This window comes from Desmodus rotundus, chromosome 9 (genome assembly GCF_022682495.2).
Source record: "Desmodus rotundus isolate HL8 chromosome 9, HLdesRot8A.1, whole genome shotgun sequence".
NCBI classification, from domain to species: Eukaryota; Metazoa; Chordata; class Mammalia; order Chiroptera; family Phyllostomidae; genus Desmodus; species Desmodus rotundus.
In genome coordinates, this window is record NC_071395.1 from 16,918,161 (window position 1) to 16,939,713 (window position 21,553).

Consider the following 21,553-nt stretch of genomic DNA (forward strand, 5'->3'; position numbering starts at 1 on the left):
ACTTACAAAGCGTGCCAATGACACGTTCTTACGTTATCAGTAAGGCTTCAGGTCAATAGTAGGCTATGAGTAGTTAATTTGGGGGGAGTCAGAAGTTACACGCTGATTTCCAACTGTGCAAGGGGTCTCTGCCCCACCCCCCGCATTGTTCAAGAGTCAACTGGACAGAAATGCAGAAATAACGAGTTCTGTGTGTTCCACGTAAAAATGCTCTTTCAGATTATACAAAGTTATGATGACACCGAATTATTTTTCTGAATCTCACTAAAAAAAGAGACTGAAGCAAACAACAAAAAATTCTTTATAACTGGTTATCTCAGTTTGCAATTTCAATTTATGCCCATTAAATATGGCTCAATGGAAAAATCTTTAGGCGGCTTTTAGATAAGGCATTATTACTACGTATCACTGACCAATGACATCAAAAACACTTTTTGAATTATTGCCCAATAATGCTATAGAGTTAACTGTGCAAGCAGACTACACACTAGGAAAAAAATGTGTAAAAGGAACACCCACATGAACATTTACCTTCCACTGCTCTTTTGAAGAACACCTTGCAGCTGCCACAGGTCACTACCCCATAATGACATCCTGAAGCCTCATCCCCACACACCAAACATATTTTGGAAGGTCTTGAGGATCCAGTAGAAACACTTCGTAAAGTAGAGCTGGGGAAAGAAATAAAGATTTCAATAACTACAACTATACTGTAATGGCACCTTTGACACGCTGCATAGCTTAGCTCAAAACTGGCCACGAGTCACGGTTCCATAAGGAATTCAGCATGTATCGGTTACACCTGGGACTCCGGAAATGAGGGAAACCCTATCAGTGGAGTGATGCTCTCTGGAGAGCAAAGCCTCCTGTCCATATAGAGAAATAATAAATCATCATATGTAAACTGCTTTCTTCCTTTTCCGATTTTTGAGAAAGTTTACCAAAAATGTGCGTTAAAGGTAAGCAGAAAGGAGGAGGATCTTGAGCTGAGTCATCTTGAAAGTATTTTGGGCACCAAAGAACTATTACAACGCTTCTCAAATCTCTTCACCCAGACTCAGATTATACATCTCAATTAAACCAGATTAAAAAAAAAAAAGAACTCCCCTTTCCAAAACAATCCACTAATTAAAATTTTAAAAAATTATTGCTTCTACTGCTAGCAATTTTACCCCACCCTTGAAGCATCTGCATTTTTTCCATGTTACCTTGCATTGGTATGTTTGAACTACTTCATTTTGCTTAGTAATTCCAAAGAACACAGTCAATATATATATTTTAAAAGCCATGCATGGTAAATATCTCCAGTATCTCTCATGGAAAGAAACTGAATCGTTTGAACAATAGTTTTTTGGTACAAATTTAACCCTTTATTAAAAGCAGAAATCTGTGTGAATACATTTTAAAAGGAATCTTCTCAAAGACGTATAATATATTACAGTGCTAGTTCATGGCACGGTCTGAACAAAACGTTTTAGATTCTGGTAAGGAACCCTAGTTCTCTGAGAGTTTAGATGTGTATCGAGTAGGCAGGAAACTAATTTTTTTCTTGCATAGTCTGCAGGCATTCATTGAATATTTGTACCCACAGGTCCTGTGCACAGTACTGAGAAAATAAAAACATCGTGTCAGCCAAAAAGTCCATATGGTTTTTTCCATAAAATAAAGGACACATTTTTCATTTTCACCATTAGCTTTATTGATTCGGATATTTTGAGTATGTCAGCTCTCTCCCATGTGGTATAAGTTTGATTGTTCTCAATTAATGTCTCCATTTGATCACTATCAACTTCAACTGGTCTGCCTATGGAGCATCACCCAGTGAGAACTCTCCAGCACCAAACTTCACAAACTGCTTTTGACACATCCAATCAGTCATAGCACCTTCCCCATACACTGCACAAATCTTTTTTTTTAGTTGCGTTTTTACCTTTTTTGAAATAATAAAGCATAATATGCCAAAAATGTTGCATATTTTCTTCCATCTTCAATATTAAAATGGCTAGACAAAAATTTGTCAATTTTGATGTGTTTTTTTTTTAATTCACGCTGAAATGGCAGCTGTCTCTATACAATCAATCGAACACAATTTTTTTTTTGAGTGAAGTTAAAGAACTAAGCACTTCTGGAGCCATCATACAGAAAAAAACAAACGAACTTTTTGGCCAACCCAATATTTAAAACCCACCACTGCCCAGCCTCTGTCCTCAGCATTCCTGGGGATGGGAACGTGCAGTGAGCACTCTGGTGTGCGGTAATATGGTGGTGGGCTGTGGGTTCAGCCCTCCCCACCGGAAAGGGTGGGGACAGAGAGTCAGAAAGCATTTCCCGAAAGGTGAGAGCAGCACTGAGTTTAGATGCAAGACCAGATGACAGGCAGTAAGAGGGCAGAGGAAGTAGGAAGCATTGACAGCTTGGAGAACTTCTAGCTGGATGGGTCCAGAAAACTCTGGGTGGATTGTTATGGTGCTGCCTTCACCTTCCTGTTAGGGCTTTTGTGTCCATGTGAACCAGCAGGCATGTGATTTAAAAATAATAATAATAATAAAGAAAGAAAAAAAAAGAAGAAAACATACCAAAAGGCTAGAATGGTTGTAATACAGTAATGATGTCTCTGCTTTTCAAATTAGCTGAAAATGTGATTGTATTGCTATAATAATTTAGGAAAAAAACAATTTTAAACATTTTAACTACGTTCTCACTAGAAACAGATGAAGGAACTATTTGGCTGCTCTGAGCGCTGTAGCATGACTGACTTTCTAGAAAATGACTTCTTGAAATCAAGGACTGAAACTATGTTCTCCAAAGTTGTTTCTCCTGAGAAAAGAGCTCTTTATTGTTTTTATTACTGTCCTTTGACTTCTTTATGGCATTCAAAACATTCCATTTCAGCACCAGTAACTTCTTCAGCATAGCAGCCAGTAAAACTCAATCTGTACTCTGTGTCACTCTCTTATACCTCACAGGAAAATATGACTTGTAAATACTTAGAATATAAGTTAAAAATCATCACTAAACTGTAATTGCCCTTCCCGACTACAGGCATCCATGGGATCTGTATTTAACATTTTTGTGAGCCTTGGTTTTGATCCTAATATTTAATCCTCTTCACTGCAGTCTTTGGGTTTCTCCACTCCTTCTAGTCAATAAACTCACTTTCTTGGTGATTTCATCCAGTCTCCTGGCTTTAAACATCATCAGTGTGCTAGGGACTTCCAAACGTTTCTTGCCTGCCCAGGCAGCTCACCAGAATTTCAGACCCTTTTTGACATGTCCGCTTGAGTGTCCGCTGCGCCCCTCAAACTTAACACGTGCACAACTCTGCAAACCTTTCCCTTCCTGGATCCAAACCTGATCCTCCCACAGCCTTTCCCAATTCAGTCAGTGGTAACTGTTATGGGCTGAATCACGTCCTCCCCCAAAGTGCTATCTGGAAGTCCTGGACCCTAGGAACTCAGAGTGTGACCTTATTTGGGAATAGGGTTGTGGCAGATATAATTAGTTAATGATAATTAGTTAATGAGTTAATGAGGTCATTCTGGAGTACGGTGGGCATAATCCAGTGTGACCGGTGACCTTATTAAAAAGGGGAAATTGGGACACAGACACATACTCAGGGAGAACACCGTGTGAAGGTGAATTGGAGAGGAGACCAGGGATCTTTCCCAAGCCAGGGATTGCCAGAGACAGCGGCAAACATCAGAGCCTGGGACAGAGGCACCGGACAGATGTTTCACTGCAGCCTTCAGAAGGAACCAACTCAGCCGACACAGTAACCTTGGACTTGCAGCCTCCAGAACTATAAATAATAAATTTCTGTTGTTTCAGACAGCCAGTTCAGACTGTGGTGCTTTGTTACGCAGCCCCGGCAAACTAACACAGCAAGCTGGACTCATCCATGATTCTTTTTCTCTCATACTACACATCAGATCTGTTCAATTTAGTTCACTTTACTCTCAGAATACGTTCATATTCAGGGCACTTCCCACGACCTCCCCTGCTTCTACTCTAGTCCAAGCTATCCAGTACTCCTACTTGGGGTTCACAAAAGCCTCCTGACAGATCTCCTTGTTTCTCCTTGCCCTCTTCCTTCCCCTGTGGCTAGAATGAACCTTAGTCACTCTTTTGCTCAAAACCAGCCAAGGGCTTTCCCTCGCACTCAGAGTAGGCGTCAAAGTCATCCCTTTGACCACAGGGCCACAGTCCGGCCCCTCGAGATGTCTCTAACTTCTCTCACTTGCATGTTGCATGTCAGCAACACCAGGCTCCTTGCCAGCCCTCCAACACACCCCTCCGGGACCTGTGCACCTGGAGACCCCCTTCCCCTGGACAGCTACACAGCCCCTCTCTCCTCTCCTTCGGGGCTTCGCCAAAACATCTCTTTCTCAGTCAGGTCTTCTCTGACCACTCTGCTGAAAAGACCCCTTCCTCAGAACTCCCTCTTCCCCTTTCTGCTTTATTTTTCTTCCTGGTGCACATCACCGTCTAATATTTTGTCTATTTTACTTCTTCAGGCTGCTTATTGTTCACCTCCTCCACACAAGAAAGTGAACTCCGCAGGGGCCAGGACGTCCGTCAGGGTTCCCACCACTGTGCACGGAGAACTGCACCTGAAAGCAGGGCTGATTTCGGCAAGGGGTGCTTTCACCACAGTCGCTACAAACCCACCACGCCATCAACTCTGAAGGCCTAGTGCGTTCCTCACATAAAGAGGTGTGATTTGTGCTCAGCTGTCTAGAGAGTGGAAAGTAGGTAGGAGCAGCAACAAATGAAGAGAAATTGAAGAGAATGTCTAGTATAAAAAAGATGGGAAATCCGAATTAAGGCAGTACGTTTGTTTGTTTAATTATAAAATTAAACCAAGCATGAATTATTTTTCCTTCTTGTTCACCGACATCTTTCAATGACGAAAGAGCAAGTTTGCTTCTAACTGCCTGTCCCCAGTCATCTCCGTCTTTCGTTTCTGGAAAGTTGGACTGAGCTCATTCTCCTGACAATGCCTCCTCTATTTCTTCTGTTTCTTAGGCTCCTTTTCTTGATTACCAGTATAGATTTTCTGCGGAGCTCTACCTCTGGCCATCTTTTTTCTTGTTTCTACCTCTGTCCCTTAGGGATGTCATCCACCACCCCAGCTCACACAGCTCTCTGGTGACTGACTTTCCAAATCTTTATATCTAGTGACAACCCATGTTCCCATGTTTCAATTTCATGTTTTCACTTCCCTTACATACCCTCTCTGTGCTATGTTCTATCAGCTTCTGGAAGGTTACTGCCATCTGCTAGTCACCCAGGTTCAAACCTTATACCTCTCCTTAACAGTCAAATCTAATCAGTCACCAAGTCCTGCATGGTCCAGTCTTCGCACGCTAATGTCGACACTTCCCCACCTCCACCATCGGTACCACGGCTTCAGTCTCATCACTTCCGAAGGGTCCGTCCCTAGCCCCAGCCACCCCCCACCCCCCCTTCATTCTACAGTGGCTGACAAGGGAATTTTCCTGTTAAAGAGTCCTGGCTCTACTACTTCCCAGCTTAGAAATCTTCCATCGTCCCCACCCAATTCCACCATAAGTGATAACCTTGGGAGCACATTTAAGTCTGTCTTCCTAGTCAATGCCCCCCTGCAGGCCCTCTCACCCTGCCTGGCCTTGTGCTCCCTGCACCCCAACACCCCTGTCAAGGTGCGGGCACCTCCATTTTTACACACACAACCTGCCATTGTCTCTCCCCTACTCCCACTCCTGGGGGCCCCGCCCATCCCTCGTGGGGCTCTGATGTCCTCCCAGTGGGAAGCTCCCCCTTCCCATCTCCTGACTCATTCAGTACTTTGCAGATGCCTCTCCTTCAGCAGTCACCACTTTTGCCCTTACACTAGTGACCTGGGCACCTCTCCTAATCCCTTGAGGGCAAAGACCGTGTCCTGGGCACCGCCGTGTTCCCCGCTGCCATTAGAGCGGTGCTAGTATGACTTATTGAGTGGATGACACTGCACTCCTACTCTCATTACAGTAGGACGTACATTTCCAAAAGGCGATTTTACAGAAGGTCAATTAACGAGGCCAAGGTTACAGGTTCAATTCCCGTACAGTTCATTTAGCTTTGCACAGAGGAATAAAAAAATCCAGGGACACAGACTATTCTCAGAAGCTCAGCCATCTGTCTCACAGACAGGCATTATTATCACAGAAGACAGTCTACAGAGTGTGGATGGGTCAGGAAAACTCCAGTTTCTACTGACACCCTAGCATGTGGTTATCTTTGAAACTGAAAGGTGGCACTGGGCTGGGAGGCTACATATCCAGTTTTAAGAGACACAGTAGTACATTTTATAAGGGGGAGGGAGAAGAAAAGCGTTGAGAAGGAAAGGGGGGAGATTTTGAACTTACTTCTTAGACACTGAGTGTTGTCAAAATACAAAGCTTACTTACTGATGTTGTATGTCAGAATTCACAATTGAAGTTTATATAATCTACTAAGCAACTACATAGGATGAGAGAACCAAACTGTAGGGCCAGACCTGCAGGGGCAAAAGAGGAAATGCAGACTCGGGAAACTAGAGCTGGGTTCTAGCTCTAGTTTAGCCACTACCTAGTGAAACCATAGCAAAATCACCCCTCTGGGCCATAATTCTCACCACAGAAGGGTTGAATATACGATTTCTAAGATACTTTTCAAGATATCCTTTTAAGGTAAAGATAGATACAAAATATAAATGGGACAGTATGTCATGATCAAGTTTTATCCAAACTGAATTTCAAGCTCAAATTAAAGACAATGTATTATACACTATAAACAACCACTGCTTAATCTTGATCAAGCATAAAAAATCTACATGTAGCCCTGGCTGGTGTGGCTCAGTGGTTGAGTGCCAGCCTGAAAATCAAAGGGTCTCTGGTTCGATTCCCAGTCTGGGGCACATTCCTAGGTTGCTGGCCAGGTTCCCAGAAGGGCATGTGCTACAGGCAACCACACATTGATGTTACTTTCTCTGTCTTTCTCTCTCTCTTCCCCTTTCTGAAAAATAAAATAAATAAAATCTTTAACAAAGTCTACATGTAAACACATATTCTTTCTAGAACAGAGCATCGTATGATGCTTAATTTTTTTCTTGTATCTCTGTGATTAAATCTATGCTGATTTTGGGAGGGGATATACTAGCTAATTATCAAAATATCTTATTGGGCTGTCTTTTCCCTGCAAAACGATTGGATACTTAGGGGAAGCAATAGGAAGCTGTGCAAGAAAAAATAACTTACACTGATCAAAAAATGAAGTAACTGGCTCACTAAGAATCTGTAATGTACCATGCTGTTCCAGAAATTACCACATGTAAAACTATCTTTTACAATTAGATAACAATACGGTAGTGATTGATCCACTATTCAGTAACCAGAAAGTCTTCATATGAAAGAATACTTTATCTCAATTCTTAAACTCACTCAGTGTAATTTAAACAAACCTATCTTTTGTACCATCACTCAATCAGATATATGCTTCTACAATCACCCCCAGCTGCTAAGAAATTTTTACCCATGTAATCGTTTCAAACATCCATTCGACTATCTAGAGTAGAGTGAGAATTCAGTAAAAACGCTTCTATGCTTATCTGAACATACTAGTGTGATTAAGTTACTCATTAATCAGGCTGTTCATTGAAAACCTCCTACGGGCCCCATGTTCTAGGCACTGGGATGAAGAGCCGGGAGAAAGCCCCGATTCCCACGTAGTTTCTACTGTAGGAGGAAAGATGCACAATACAGAAGCAAGAGCATGACTGTAGGTGGTGGTAAGACATATGGAGAAAATCAGACTGAGGGTAGCTGAGGGGATGGTGGGGGAGGTAGTATTCTTCATAAAGACCTCTTTGGGGACACCAAAATGACAAAGTAGCCAGCCATGTAAAGATGCCAAACAAAGGGAAGAGCAAGTGCAAAGTCTCCAAATGAATGTGACGTGTTCCCGAGGCAGTAATGAGGGTGATGTGGCAGAAATGAAGTTAATGAAGAGGAAGGGAACATGGGAGGTGGTAGAATGGGAGGCCCAAGAAGAAGGCAGAGATGGGCCACAGGTGTCTCAAAGGCACGGATGGTAATGACTTCGAATGCTATTCTAAGTGTCACCAGGGTAATGTGAACATTGAAATGATTGCCATTTACAAGATTTTGACTTTGGCTGTTCCATGGAGAATGGACTATAAGAGTGGGTGGTGTTGGAAGTGGGGAGATGGGCCAAGAGGTTCCTGCAGGAGTGGATACTGGCTCCCATGAAGCTTACAGTAGTAACCACAGTGGGAAGTGGCCACGTTAGGAAGAGTTTCATTTTTTAAGTAGATAGCACTGAGAGGACTTGCAGAAACTCTTCATGGTAGTGCTATTAATCAATATGTTAAATTGGGTTGCAAATTAGGGGGAATTTGTTTTGAACTTGATAGTGGTAGAAAAGCACTGGGACGGTATATTACTGTTTTTTGTAAATAATATAATACACGTGATATTAATTTATAGCCTGCCCACAGGACGCACTGGCAGCCATATATACCAGCTTTACGTAAACTCTGTGGGCCCACTTCCTCATCAGCAGTGAAAACAGAGGTCCTCCTCTACAGGGCTGCTGCAGATTGAACACTCAGCATGTGCGAGAGCACTTAGAACAGTGTGCAACACACACGAAGCATCCTTTCAGGCATGGCTGCTGTTAGTGAGTGCTCCTGCTGGGTCTGTAATTCTTCTCCATGACGGCCGTACTAGTGCAACCACAGGCAACTCTCCTTTTCCATATTGTATTTCCTGCTCTGCATTTAATTTGCGTACGTATGTGGAACCTTGTTAAGCAGAAGAAAAGGTTTTTAAAAACACATGAGGAAACAGTGGTACTACAATCGCCACAGAGTTTATTCACTACACAGGCAGTGTTTGGTGTGCACGTGGATTTGAGCATTTCTGGTAACAACTCTGGCCCCGCCCCCCCGGTGTCTGCAGTGTGCAGGGTGGGAACGGCCCCGTTAGGTCATTAGGATAAACAAATTACTGAGATTGAAATGCACACTCTTTTATATAAAGATCACTGAAGCTAAGAAACATAAGAATTTGGAAAACAAAACACTGTATAAAAAAAAATTTCATGAACATAAATCAACATTTAACAACTGATTTGCTAAAATTCTTATGTTTACTCACACATAAAATATGCTTAGCAAACCCTTTTTTACTGGCTCTTTCCTTTTGTTTTGATAAGCATATATTTTGAGTCACGTATTTATTTATTTATTTATGTAAACAATTATTTTATTGTTGTTCAATCACAGTTGTCTGCATTTTCCCCCAACCGTGAGTCACATATTTAATCTTAGGTATCTCAGTCTAGTTTTTCCATTATTTACACGAATATTTGGGAGTCATCTTTGTAGTGTATTTCCTTTCATGGTGTTATCTTTGATGATAAGTGAGTCATTAATGTTTTGGGGGATAATTCTGCACTCAATAAGGTTCATCCTCTCGAATCACAATTAATAATGCCATGCAGATAGGAATTTAAAAAGTTGGTACCCATTGGACAATCTCAGCTGAGTACAGTTGTAACTAAGATCACTGGGTACAGAAAATGGAAGGACATAACAGGCTTGGAAAATGGAATTCAAAGCGCAGCAACGGTTGAGTGGCCTTTTTTAATTTACTTCCTTTGTTTGCTTTCACAACAGTTTACACCATTAATAATATTTATTAAAGTGGCCCTGTTTAATGAGGTATGTATTTTCTACACTCTAACTTCCATTTAAGTGCAATTTGCCCACCAAGGACTCAAAGTTATAATTAAGAAACCCTAGCTTCCGCCCAGCAAAAGAGTAGCCTGACACAGATCTCAAAGAAAAACAAAGTGGGAATAGTTTGGATCATAAGAAACGGAAGCCCATGCTAGTATGTGTAGAATTGTTTTTTACACAGAAGGATCTATGTTAGGAGGACATTCAAGTGACTTTTTTGCCTGATATATAAGCTATGGCTAGACAAATTAGCCTTTGATCAAAATATATAAAATCTACTTTGGGGAAAATAGGCAAAAACATTTCAATCTAAATGTATTTTCTAACAAGACAAGGGAAATAGACAATATAACTATTGACCACTTTATCACTAAGGAGTTATTTCAATCAATCCATTTTCATTGAACAAGCGATGTGAAAGTCCTTTTGAGACTACAAAGATAACCAACGGCCTCCGCCCTCAGTGGGATTCTAGTCAAGCAGGGAAGCTAACACCTGGAGATGGATAAACATGAAAGTCGCCATGTGCTAATCACCCACGGCTTAGCAATGAAGCAGAACTCCAAAAAGTCCAATAGCTGGCAATTGACCTGAAAGGAAGTTTCGTGGAGGAAGGGGCAAAGTGCAAATAAGCGGGGCCAAGGAAGACGCCCAGGCAACAGCAAATGCCCTGGGATCCAGCACTTGACAAGCTGCCCTCCGGAGACAGAAACGAAAAAGGGCCCAAAGCACAGCAGGTTTGACACCAGGTGAAGTAGTGTAAGATGATTCTAGGACGACGGGCTGAAACATCTGGTAGACTACTGGAAACATGGCAAGGAAAATGAGAGATTGGTACAAAATTTAGCATGTTAAAGGATGTAATTAAAGTGATCACAATCTTTAATATATGCAATACAGTCAAGTGGGAGCTAAACTGTCTAATGTGAGCACCACTGAACAGGGCAAGCACACACACACAAATGTTCAGCAAGAGAAAGGTCGGAAAATGCCTTATAAGATAAGACTATTCTAAGTAGCGAGGATTCTAGATTTTGCTCACGGAACAACGAATGGAAGAGTTTACCCGGAGAATAGATTAAATAAGGAAAAACAAGGTAATAGGTGGAAATCTACAGAAAACTAGCATTTCTACATAGGCAGGGAAAGAAGAAGTCACTAGCAAACCTGAGGGAGAAAAAACAAACAGGCAGGAAGGCAAGATAATGCAGAGTCTGGGAATCAAAAGGGACTGGTGGGGATTAACACCCAATGCCACCAAGCAACAAGACTTAAGGTTACGGTCATTGTTGGCACCGCTGACCCTAGCAACGGCCATTTTTATGCATATATAAGATGCATAGATAAGCCATATAGAAGTGAAAAGGACTCGCCATCTTTTTTATGAAGGAGTGTCCATATTCAGGGAAGTTGCCTTTGCCATAAAACTGCATCTAGCATTACCATTTGAGCATACGCAGAGTCTCTAAAAAGATCTAACAGAAAATCATCTCCGGAATTGTTGAGCATGATATGCCAATCAGTGGTTGCTAAGACAATGGCCAAACACATTTGCTAAAAAAAAAAATAAAAATAAAAAATGCCTCCACATTCTATTTTGCCTCTGCAATCATTGGCATGTGTGAGTGTATTTATATGCACGAGCTATTTAGAGTCCTGTGAGAAGGCATCGTGAACTTCTCACATCATCTGCGGGTCAGTACTTTATACAGTTATACTTTAAGGAGATTACCTCTAAATGCTTGCTGGAGTGTTTTTAATTACAGTGACTTTGCTTTTAAGGTGTCCTATGTATATACTGACCATGATTTCACTCTCCCCCGAACAGTAACTCTCCTTATACTTAGATGCAGACGTAGATCCTAATACAGATGGCATGAGACACTGAATGCTAATGGTTTCTAGCTCGAGCTGTGAACCCTGAACCTGAGTTATTTGGAAATTACTGATTTCAGCATGTTTTTTGTTTACCGCATTTTCAAAAAGTTGATATAAATCGTGTTTCATCGTGGCCTTTCTGAGCAACAGAATATGGCTTTTTTATATCAATTTAATTAATGAGTCCAAGCTCCAAACTGCTTTTTCCCTGAGTGGTTTTCCTACATTCTGGAAATAATGACTTCATTGGCACTGGTATTGCGCTCGGATTCACAAACTCAGCTCTTATTACTGCTGCTTTGTGGGGCTTGTATGTGAGATCACAGGGGCCTTCATATCACCTTGCACCCTCTATTCTTCCTGCCTTATACTGTCTTGGGGTCTTTATTTTTCTTAGGGTGGGAAGTCTGGGGCTGTTACCTTAATCTCCCCCCGACTAAAAAGATCCAAAACCTAAGGTTTCAGACAGGCCGTTCATTGGCCGGCAAAGGTTGTATGCATACAGGTGCGCTAACACACGGCCACCGACTCGGTGCTGCTCCGTGTGGCCAACCAGAAATGCAGTGCGGACTTCATCAGTTGCCATCTTTTCCAGATATCTTAAACCCTACCTTACTCTTAAAAAAACCAAGAAGAAGTATCTACAGAATAGGGTCTCTCCCTTCTCTGTCCCCCTTTCTCTTCTCATCTCTGTCCCCCTCCCTCCTGCTCTAACCCCACACTCATCCATATTTGGGCTTTGAGAAAAAAGCTACCACTATTATCAGAGGTATGGGTATTCCTGATTAGAGCAAACATTAAAATATTAAATATTTAATTTAAATTAGGAGGACCATTTAGGTGGTTGCTGGTAGAGTGGAAGAGCGATGAACTAGTCAGGGTCACCTTTTTTTCTGGCTAGCTCACTTCTACCTCCTTCCTCACCCTGTCTCTGTAGCTATTCTGGCACTCAGGGATAGGAACAATTCCCTCAGAGTCTCTCTCCAAGCCTTTGGGTTGTGTGCTATGAGTAATACGCAGGTGCTGAAACACCTGTTTTGCCCCTTTTCATGTCCTCAGTACCATTAGTGAGCACCTAGCACTGTTCTAAGTCTTTGACACACATAAGCTAACAGAAGACCCTAAAATCCCTCCCAAGAGGAGGTCATATTCTGGTGGCAGCATGGGGTCAGGGCAGGGGTACAGACAAATCCCTACTGGAAGCAAAGGAAGAGCCTGCTTAAAACAGCCCTTCTTTAATGCAAGAAAAACCAAAACGAAAGTTCTAGACTCGGGTAACTCAGCGTGACTCCCCTCTCTTATCCATGGGAGGGGGTCACAGAGACTCGTGGCAGAAAGTGCTCCCAAGAGAGCCGCATCAGGTCCGAGACACACGTTTGCGCCGCTTAGCGTTCTCTGCGTGTCTGTGCGTGCGCACACTTACAAAAGGCAACCGGTGACTTACCCCCAAACCATTTTTATAATTTCCCTGACATTCTTCAAAGCAGTGACAGAAGATTTTCTTAAAAGCTTTAAAAATTAAGTTAGGCATTTGCCTTTGGAATAGATCTGAGAAAAGATAAAAAAAACATTTTAAAAATAAAACAAATGGCACAGATATCAAAGCAAATATGACATTGTTTAGTGATCAGAAGTAGTTCCACTGGAGTTTATAAAATAAAAAAAAAGAAAAAGCTTTCAGTGTATTTATAAATAGTGATGAAAGATGGTGAAGAAGTTAAGGAAGGGCGTTCCTCGGTTTTAATGGCAACAAGGGAAGAAGTGGTGCAGAAGTCACTTAGATCTGTCTTGCTTCCTGTCACGCACCGTGGCCAGATGAGAAACAGGACAGCCACCCGATACCACCCTGACAACTCCCAAACCACCAAGTACATGGGAGCCTGGCCTTTCTGCTGCTGTTGTAGTAAAGAGAAATAGGGCAAATAACATTTATTCAACATCCTGTGCTCAGTTTCAGTGTGAAAAGAATAGGGCCACTATACTTCAAGGACACCATATACGTCCTCAATGAAAATTATACCATCCACACTTACTGGCAATAGAACTACTGAAAAGTATATCAATGTTCTTTCTAGTGTTTGATGTAATGTACATACTATGTGTACCCTTTGGTAGAGAGAAATAAATACAAAAATTTTTTTAATATAAGGAACATAATATAAGTGTGTACATATATTTATACACGTGCAAATTTTACCATGCTTGAATGTGGTCAACAACACAAATTTTTAATAGAGGAAAATAATGTTCAGGAGTCTGATAATTTTTAAAGAAACAGAAAAGAAGGGGAAGTCAAGCCCTAGTAGTGCTGTGCTGTGACCCCAGCACAATGGGTCCCAGGGACACAAGGCAACTTACATGAGCCCAAGAGGGACACCTAAGAAGGGACACAGGGCTGGGACAAGAAGGTAGTCAGGAAGCAGAGGAATGAGCAGCAGAGATGGCACAGCAAGAAAAGGCTGGGCAACCAGCTAGATTCAGTAGGGAACAGAAACACCCAAAGCCGTGAGGAAGGAAAGGGTCCGAGTCAGCAAGGCCGTGGCAAACCAGGCACAGCTGTCTGGGCAGCTGGCACAGGGCCGAGCTCCAGAACAAGAGTCACGGTGGCTGGCCGAGGCTGGGGTGAGCTGAGGAACAGACGTAGGTAACAGTGTTGGGGCACCTCACCCCTTGTGCATCCCTGGCTTACCCCAAGGTACTGGGGTCTCACCCTGGCTGGTGGGTGTGTTCAACCTAGACCATGACACACAGAGCAAAATCAGGCCAGCAAGTTCAAAGGTAACAGAAAGCCAGTTCATGGGGAAAAAGAAGCAGCTGAGAAAGGAAAGGGAGAAAAACAAACCTTTAAAAGAAACAGGCAGCTGGAAGCAGCATTAACGTTCTGATATGGGAAGTGTTCTAAGGGACCTGTTTAAGAGACAAATGACAGTTTATTGGAGTCCTAGAAAGGTGGATATATTTGAATTTCATCAAAAAAGCAACCTAAAAATGGCATGTATTTCCAAGGAAGAAACAGGAAAATAATGATAGAAATAAATTTGAGATATATTGTATTTGAGGACAAAATAAATTCTGGAGTATGCATCTAAGTTCACTGTTTATGTTCTAGACCAAGAAGCTACTTGTTAATTGAGATAATTACAGCCACACTAAATAGAAAGATCATTAGTAAGTGACAAGTGTAGGAAAATAAAGGCAAGAAAAAGGATTTGTTAGGATAAAACAAGGAATTTTCTACTGTACCTCTGTAAGGTAAAAAAAAAATTTTTAACGAGGTCAAAAATTAAGCTAAAAAGATTTATTTACTTTTATTTCCAAAATTTAAATTATAAAGGCAGAGGAGTTTATGAAGAATTAAATTTGCTATAAAGTAGAGAAAGCTAACATCATATTATAAACCATATGAACTATAATAAAAATAACTTATAGCCACATGCTATTCATATAACTAATAGGAAGAAAACCTGAAATTCCTGAGTTAACAGATACCCAACAACCCTGAACACATTTCTAACTGAATTTACAATTCTTGAAATAGGAAAAAAATATTTCAACATAGGCTTCCTGAAATAAATACGTGATGTATGATAATATGTGATTGTAAGTAAAAGAGGTTAATTCGGTTTATGACATTTCAAAGTACTACTTGATTATTATTCATAAACATCTCTTTCAGAAAACTCATGTTAAAATCACCCTAAAGTGTACAGAGTATAGTAAACCCAACAGAAGATTTTCATCTCACTCAGGGCCCTGGAATTCTTACTGTGAACATTTTATGGGAGCCTTACATGTTTGACCTGAGAAGGTTCCCTGCCGGGGGCAGGGGAGCAAGTGCAGGGTGGGGCACCATGGGAGTGAGGTGCTGTTCTGTTGCTGATTTCCTATTAATTACTGGAATTCTGCATAGACATTAGGAGTTGCAGGCTCTGGTTAACCTAGATTTATATAACTGTGGGTTTTTGGAGTGCTTTTTAAACATTCACAGCTCTGATGTAATGGGCTTCATGATGTGTATTTTATAGATCTTGAAGTCAACCCAGAATACAGTACTGAAAGACCAAAGAAAGGAGAATTAACCCTTATTTTTCACAGTTTAAGAAAGATAAAAGACCCAGCGTAAGATTAAACAAATAATGGTATCACAGTAATAGAGGGACAGGGTTTTCCTATTCCCAATGACAGGTAAAGTCCCAGCCAACTTTCCCCGAAACTAGATAAAGGACCACATTCAGTCTGCTCACGACCCTTGCATAATGGTGTTTGCTGAGCAAGTGGAAGTGAATGGAAAGCAACGAGTACGGGCGCTCTCCCTTTCCCACTACTAGGAATAGGCTGTTCCTGAGAAACGAATGTCGGGCACTCGAAAGTGTGCCACACCTCCCTGTTACTTGTTCAAGAGAAACTGGGCTAACACTTCCCCGAGGTACATACAGGGGGAGGCAACAGTTTTACCATTTCTCTTTTACTCCATGAAATGATTTACTGCTAAACTGTAACATTAATACCATTACCCAGTGATGAATTTCACTTCTATGAAAAGTGTCAACAATACTGACAGCTGTCTTTGACTCCAGTTAAAAAAAAAACTAATTATATTTGGTTGCGTATTATTTCAAGCAAGACTAAGACTAAACAATTTACTGTGTGTTTAGAGACTTCACAATACCACATATTAGCATTTGTCTCAATTGAGCTTTAGAAGCAACTTTCCGATTTGCCAAAGGAATCACAATGTTCATGGACAATCTTTTCCAGGGCAGCGAGATGTAGGGCAGCAACGTGAAGATCAACATCACCTTAGCTTTCATAAGCATGAGCATGTTTTCCGACCAAATGGGATACTGTTATAAATAAAAGCATCAAGTTCAGCTCTAAAAATTCAGGTCTGTCCTTTTGTAATGTGGAACAAGATGACAAGTACCCAAAGAGGACATTTAAAGACGAGTAACATGATATGAGACATTACTGTATAGAAAATAATACACCCTGGAATCCTCATGGCCATGGGTCATCCTCACAGGTGTACAAAGCCCCACATGGTTTTAAATAGTATAGTAAGCTATCCAAATCTCTAAAAAATTAACAAATCAAAATTATACATGCTCTTTTATCTGTGCGGTAAAGTTCAAGTGAATAACAGGAAATAAAAGTTTTACAAATGGTGCCCAAATTGAAAATAAACCGCAGCTCAGGAAGGCTGCTCCCCCTGCCCCTACCACACCCAAGCACTCATGCCAGAACTCCTGCTGGCTCTGTGTGGGCGGCAACGCTGGCCCTCCGCACCCAAAGCCAACTGCAAAGGCCAAGACCTGGGAAGGCAGGAGACAGCTCTACACCTACGGGACCTCAGAAAAGGAAAGCCCGCAACTTCAGTCATGGTACAAACTGCCTTCCTGGGGGCCGAAGTGTATTCTCCAAGAGGAAATGCAAACAGATTCCTAGCATTGCAAGATGGAACTCGATGCTATGAATAACATTACTTATATCTGTATTTATAGAAATATAAATATAACATGACATAAATATATATTATATATGAAATAAATATTATAAAACATGAACACATTTATATTATCTCTAAGGACATGTTTCAAAGGACTTACTGAAGTAAGCTGGAAATACAACTGATTTTGTTGAATTTTGTAAGTTGAAGACAGCGTGTAATCAGACTTGCTAAGTGATATGTACAACTTTCGAGAATCCTGGTCTGATTACAAATGATAACTAGGAGAGAGTAAATATGAACCCATGACTCTAAATATAACAATGTATTTGTTAAAGCTTAAAGGTTTGGATAACACCTGGACTTCTCCCCTACCACCCCCAAACCCTTCACCCTTCAAGAAAGCTGTTTTTCTTATGACTTTGTCAAGAAATACTTCCCTAAGAAATTTTATCTGGTGAAAAAGGCACTGAATTTAAAGCTTAATATACATACACACACAAAGATAACATGTGGAGAGCACCGTATGTCACACCACTATGTAAAGAGACAACGCATGCATTCTTTAAAATGAGAACTACTCAATCATTCCTTTTTTATACTCTGGCTCTCGAGTCAATCTTGGATTTTGAACTCAAGTACAGTCAAAGGGAAGAAAATCAAGACTTGGCTTGTGAAATAGCTAAATTTCACCCTAAGATGTTGATGGAAAAATTTCAAAATTGTTAGTCTAAAGCAAAATAATAAGTGATTACATTAGGCCAAAACTTGGTGGAGAGCAGTTTTAAATGAGCACAATCTTTAATTCCATTTCTTCCTGTTATTGGGAGTGCTGTGCCTATCAATCATGACTAATAACTCAAAAACAAGATATGAGCAAAGCCAAGCCCTAAGTCTTCAGCTCAAAGTACCAACCACAAGTGTTCGGTCTCTACAAAACAGGAATGGATATGTTGACAAATTTATATATAAACATATAATGTACCTTATCATGATAAGGAAAAAAAATTTAACTTGAATCAAATCAAGCACTGCATTCATTCTTTACCACACTCTGCAAAATAGTAATTTTATCTTACTTTTACCTTAAAATAACATGTTTACATCAGGAAATGTGAAAACTTAGTAACAGTAGATAAACTTATCCTTTAACAAATTTCATTGAGTCCTTATGGGAGACTAAATCTAGTTTTCAACAACTGTTCAAAGAAATTTTAAAGCATTATGTATCCTCACAATTTTTCTGAAGTGCATTTTCTGCTATTATCATAGTTGATATGATCCTATTTCACTGGACAAAAAATGACTGCAAGTTTTTCAGTTTACAAATACAGTTTTCTGTTCACTTAGAGGATTAACTAGGAAGAAGTTATGAACAATACCAAAAAGAATGTCAAAATATGTAACAGAAAAGCCTGGGGGTGCTTAGCAATAATAAGACAGGGCCTTCACCTTGCATAGTGTATCAAATGACATAATCAATTCTGTTTCGCAGTATACATAGGCACATATTTTTTTCTGGTAAACCCACATTAAGGTAAGAGAAACAGATTTCTATGTGCATTAAGGTTTCTTTTATATAATTTTTTTACTGTTAAAATGTGTTTGAGAGAAGGGGTGGTGACCAGTTGGGAAAAGCGAGAAAGAAGAACAACGGGAGTCCCAGCCACCTGTGCTCCTTGGGACAGAGGTGGGACAGAGGCGGGGGGGGGGGGGGGGGGGGAACCTGCCAAAGCCATTTCCCTGACAACTCTGCACTCAGAGTACGTCACTGCCTTCATCTCCCAGTCGGGCTTCGTTACTTTTTGCTCCCCAGGCCTCTTAAGTTTTCCTTTGTCCACTTGTTTAATTACAGACCCGGAGCAGAGAGACTGCGCACATGCCAGTGACCCCCAGGAAACAAGTGGGTGAAAGAGAAGAGAAGGCATTTTTTTATTTTCTCCCATCCATCTAGTGCCTGTGGTCATATGCAAATGCGGGGATAACTGTTTGAACTGTAGTTAATTATCTTCAATTGAAACAGAAGTTGTAATCCATTCAAACATTATTCAGCACTTCTATGGTTCTGTATAACTTCTGTGTCCTTTCCTCATTAAAAAAAATAAGCACTTTATGTATGTTTACACACTTTTAGTAGTTACCGTGTATTTTTATTTATATTTTCCTCCAGAGATAGAAGATAAACATGAGTGAAACATGCCATAATAGGAAGCAGAGGACCTAAAAGTTGAGGAAAAAAATGAGAATGAGAATGAAGAACTGTATACAAAATGTGAGGTACAGAAAGCAATGAAGTGAGAGGTTCTGACGCAAAAGAAGGGCAACACGGAGCTGTGGTAAGAAAGCACACCTAGCAAAGTGTAAGGAAAAGTTATTTTAATAGTCTACGTGCCCAAGTGCAAACGCACGGCATGAAAGAAGTAAATGATCAGAATAATTGAGTTATTCTGAAGATAAGAAGCATGTGAAGGAAGAGAGTAGCTTTAAGTAAATGAAAATTGAAATAGCCTTGTTTAAGTGTATGGTCAGGTTACACATAACTGCAAAGATCAGAAAACGGTAATTTCTATGCAAATTACAACATTGTAAAATTGATGAGGTTTATCGAAAAAATTTAACTTTTAAATAAATGATACCAAGTTTACAACACTTAGAATTCATAAATAGTGTTTCCTTTATTCCAGGGGTATTTTGTTAAAAAACAAAAACAAAAACGAAATTTAAAAAGACCTAAACCATTAACGAGGGGACACAAGAGTGACAGTGAAGCCCCATAGCTCTCAGTGGTTTTCCCACTTGATGGCTGCGGACGAGTGTTTTAAGAATCTTGAAAAACTATCAAGAAATTGAAAACATATGAACGACTTCAAATTCAAATGATGTTTTTAGCTGCATTGCATTTAGTCCTACATTCAGTTCCTTCTCTACTTCTTTTTGGAACTCAATTGGCAAAAGGTGCTTAAAATTTTTCTCTCCAGTTTCAGAATACAAGAAAAAAAATGCTAATTATGCAATCTATACAATAAAACACAGCAACTTATAATTCAATTATTGGTTAATTGCTAACTGCTGCCTAGACAACAAATGGCTTAGTTCATTAATTCATATTCGATTACATCAGTTTCTGGTAAATCATTATTCAATTTTTAACAGTAGAGACCATAGAAATTCTGAAGGACACAGATCCCTTCATGTCACAAGACAGCTGAGGCCAAGGACGGGTTAGCAGCCCATCTCTACCCATGTGGGTAATGACTACTTCCAAGGTGTTCCCATGCCAATTAAACTCACTGAGGAAATGCTTCACTGACCTTCTAACATGTGCCTTATACTTTGCGAGGGGTAAGGCTGTAAAATGAATATGGAATGTACCAGTGAAGGGATGGGGCGCTAAGGGACCCTGAGGAGGGCTCCGTGTGGACAAACCTCTCCTAATATTTATTCCTCTGGGTCTGCTTTGCACACATATGTATCCCCCATAACCCTTCCGACTCCTTGCAAGTACTGGGCCGACCTAGTAATTGTTGGGTCCCCAGGGAAAGGTCTGACGTATATTAACGCTCAGTACATGTTTATTACTGACACAAATGCATGAAAGGACGTGCCTCCATTTTCACAGATAACTCGTGGCAGCATCAAGGCTGGACACCAACCTGTGTGTGTGTGTTGTTTTTATTGAAGATCACAAAGCCGATATAAAAATGTTTAACAGACCCTATTTAGACTAATTGGAATATGTTGCATCAAATTATATTTAACATCAGATTAAGTGCCTTAAGACATAATAGATTTCCTTTTATTTTCTCCTCTCCTTCATTCAATACACCCTTTTGTTGGTCTAATTGAAATTTAACTGACCTAATTCTAATAGATTAAATGTTATTTCTTTTCCAAACAGTAAGTATAGGTTTAAAGAAAAACATCCCGAAAGGTTGGTTTGCTTTTCTGGATCATGGTATTTGACTTTTAATAACTTTTTCATGATGGGTCTCCAAGGAAATTTTAACCAAAACTATATTCAAGAGCAATTTATGTGTGATTCACAATTCAGTTGTGGCTAGTGAAATAGTTTGTCTTTGATAAATTACAGTTACTATCCATACGCCAGAAATAAAAATGCACTGGTTGAAGTATCTTAAAAATAACCTCTACCACCAGCTAGTGTCTCCTCAGGATCCTACTTGTATTTAGAGCACGGCTGTGCCACGAGAACTTTTAAAACATGCAGGACCTGGCTAGTCAGTGAGGGACATGGACCTCTTTTCCCTTAGACTGTCAGATAAAAACATGACACCAGCCAACACAACAACAGCCGTCTGGTGTGTATGAATCACAAATGTACCTCTGCTTTTGTCAGATCAGCAAAAAATATATTGCTTGGTGTGCTACAGAATTTTAGTAATTAGTTTATGTGTGCCGTGAGATGAAACCGATTGAAAATCGCTGGCTTAGAGAAATAATAGATCTTT

At 40.5% G+C, this 21,553-nt stretch overlaps 1 protein-coding gene across 5 annotated transcripts in view; it reads right to left on the reverse strand.

Moving 5' to 3' along the window:
* The window catches only part of NR3C2 (nuclear receptor subfamily 3 group C member 2), a 295,391-nt gene that overhangs the window by 144,682 nt on the left and 129,156 nt on the right, over positions 1 to 21,553 (reverse strand). For 3 of the 5 annotated variants that reach the window (XM_053911717.1, XM_045202424.2, XM_053911716.2), the window contains exon 3: positions 520 to 671. In XM_053911717.1, the coding sequence (XP_053767692.1) occupies positions 520 to 671 (152 nt within the window). The remainder of the gene's footprint in view (positions 1 to 519; positions 672 to 21,553) is intronic. The other 2 variants (XM_024568635.3, XM_071219157.1) reach the window with 1 other exon arrangement.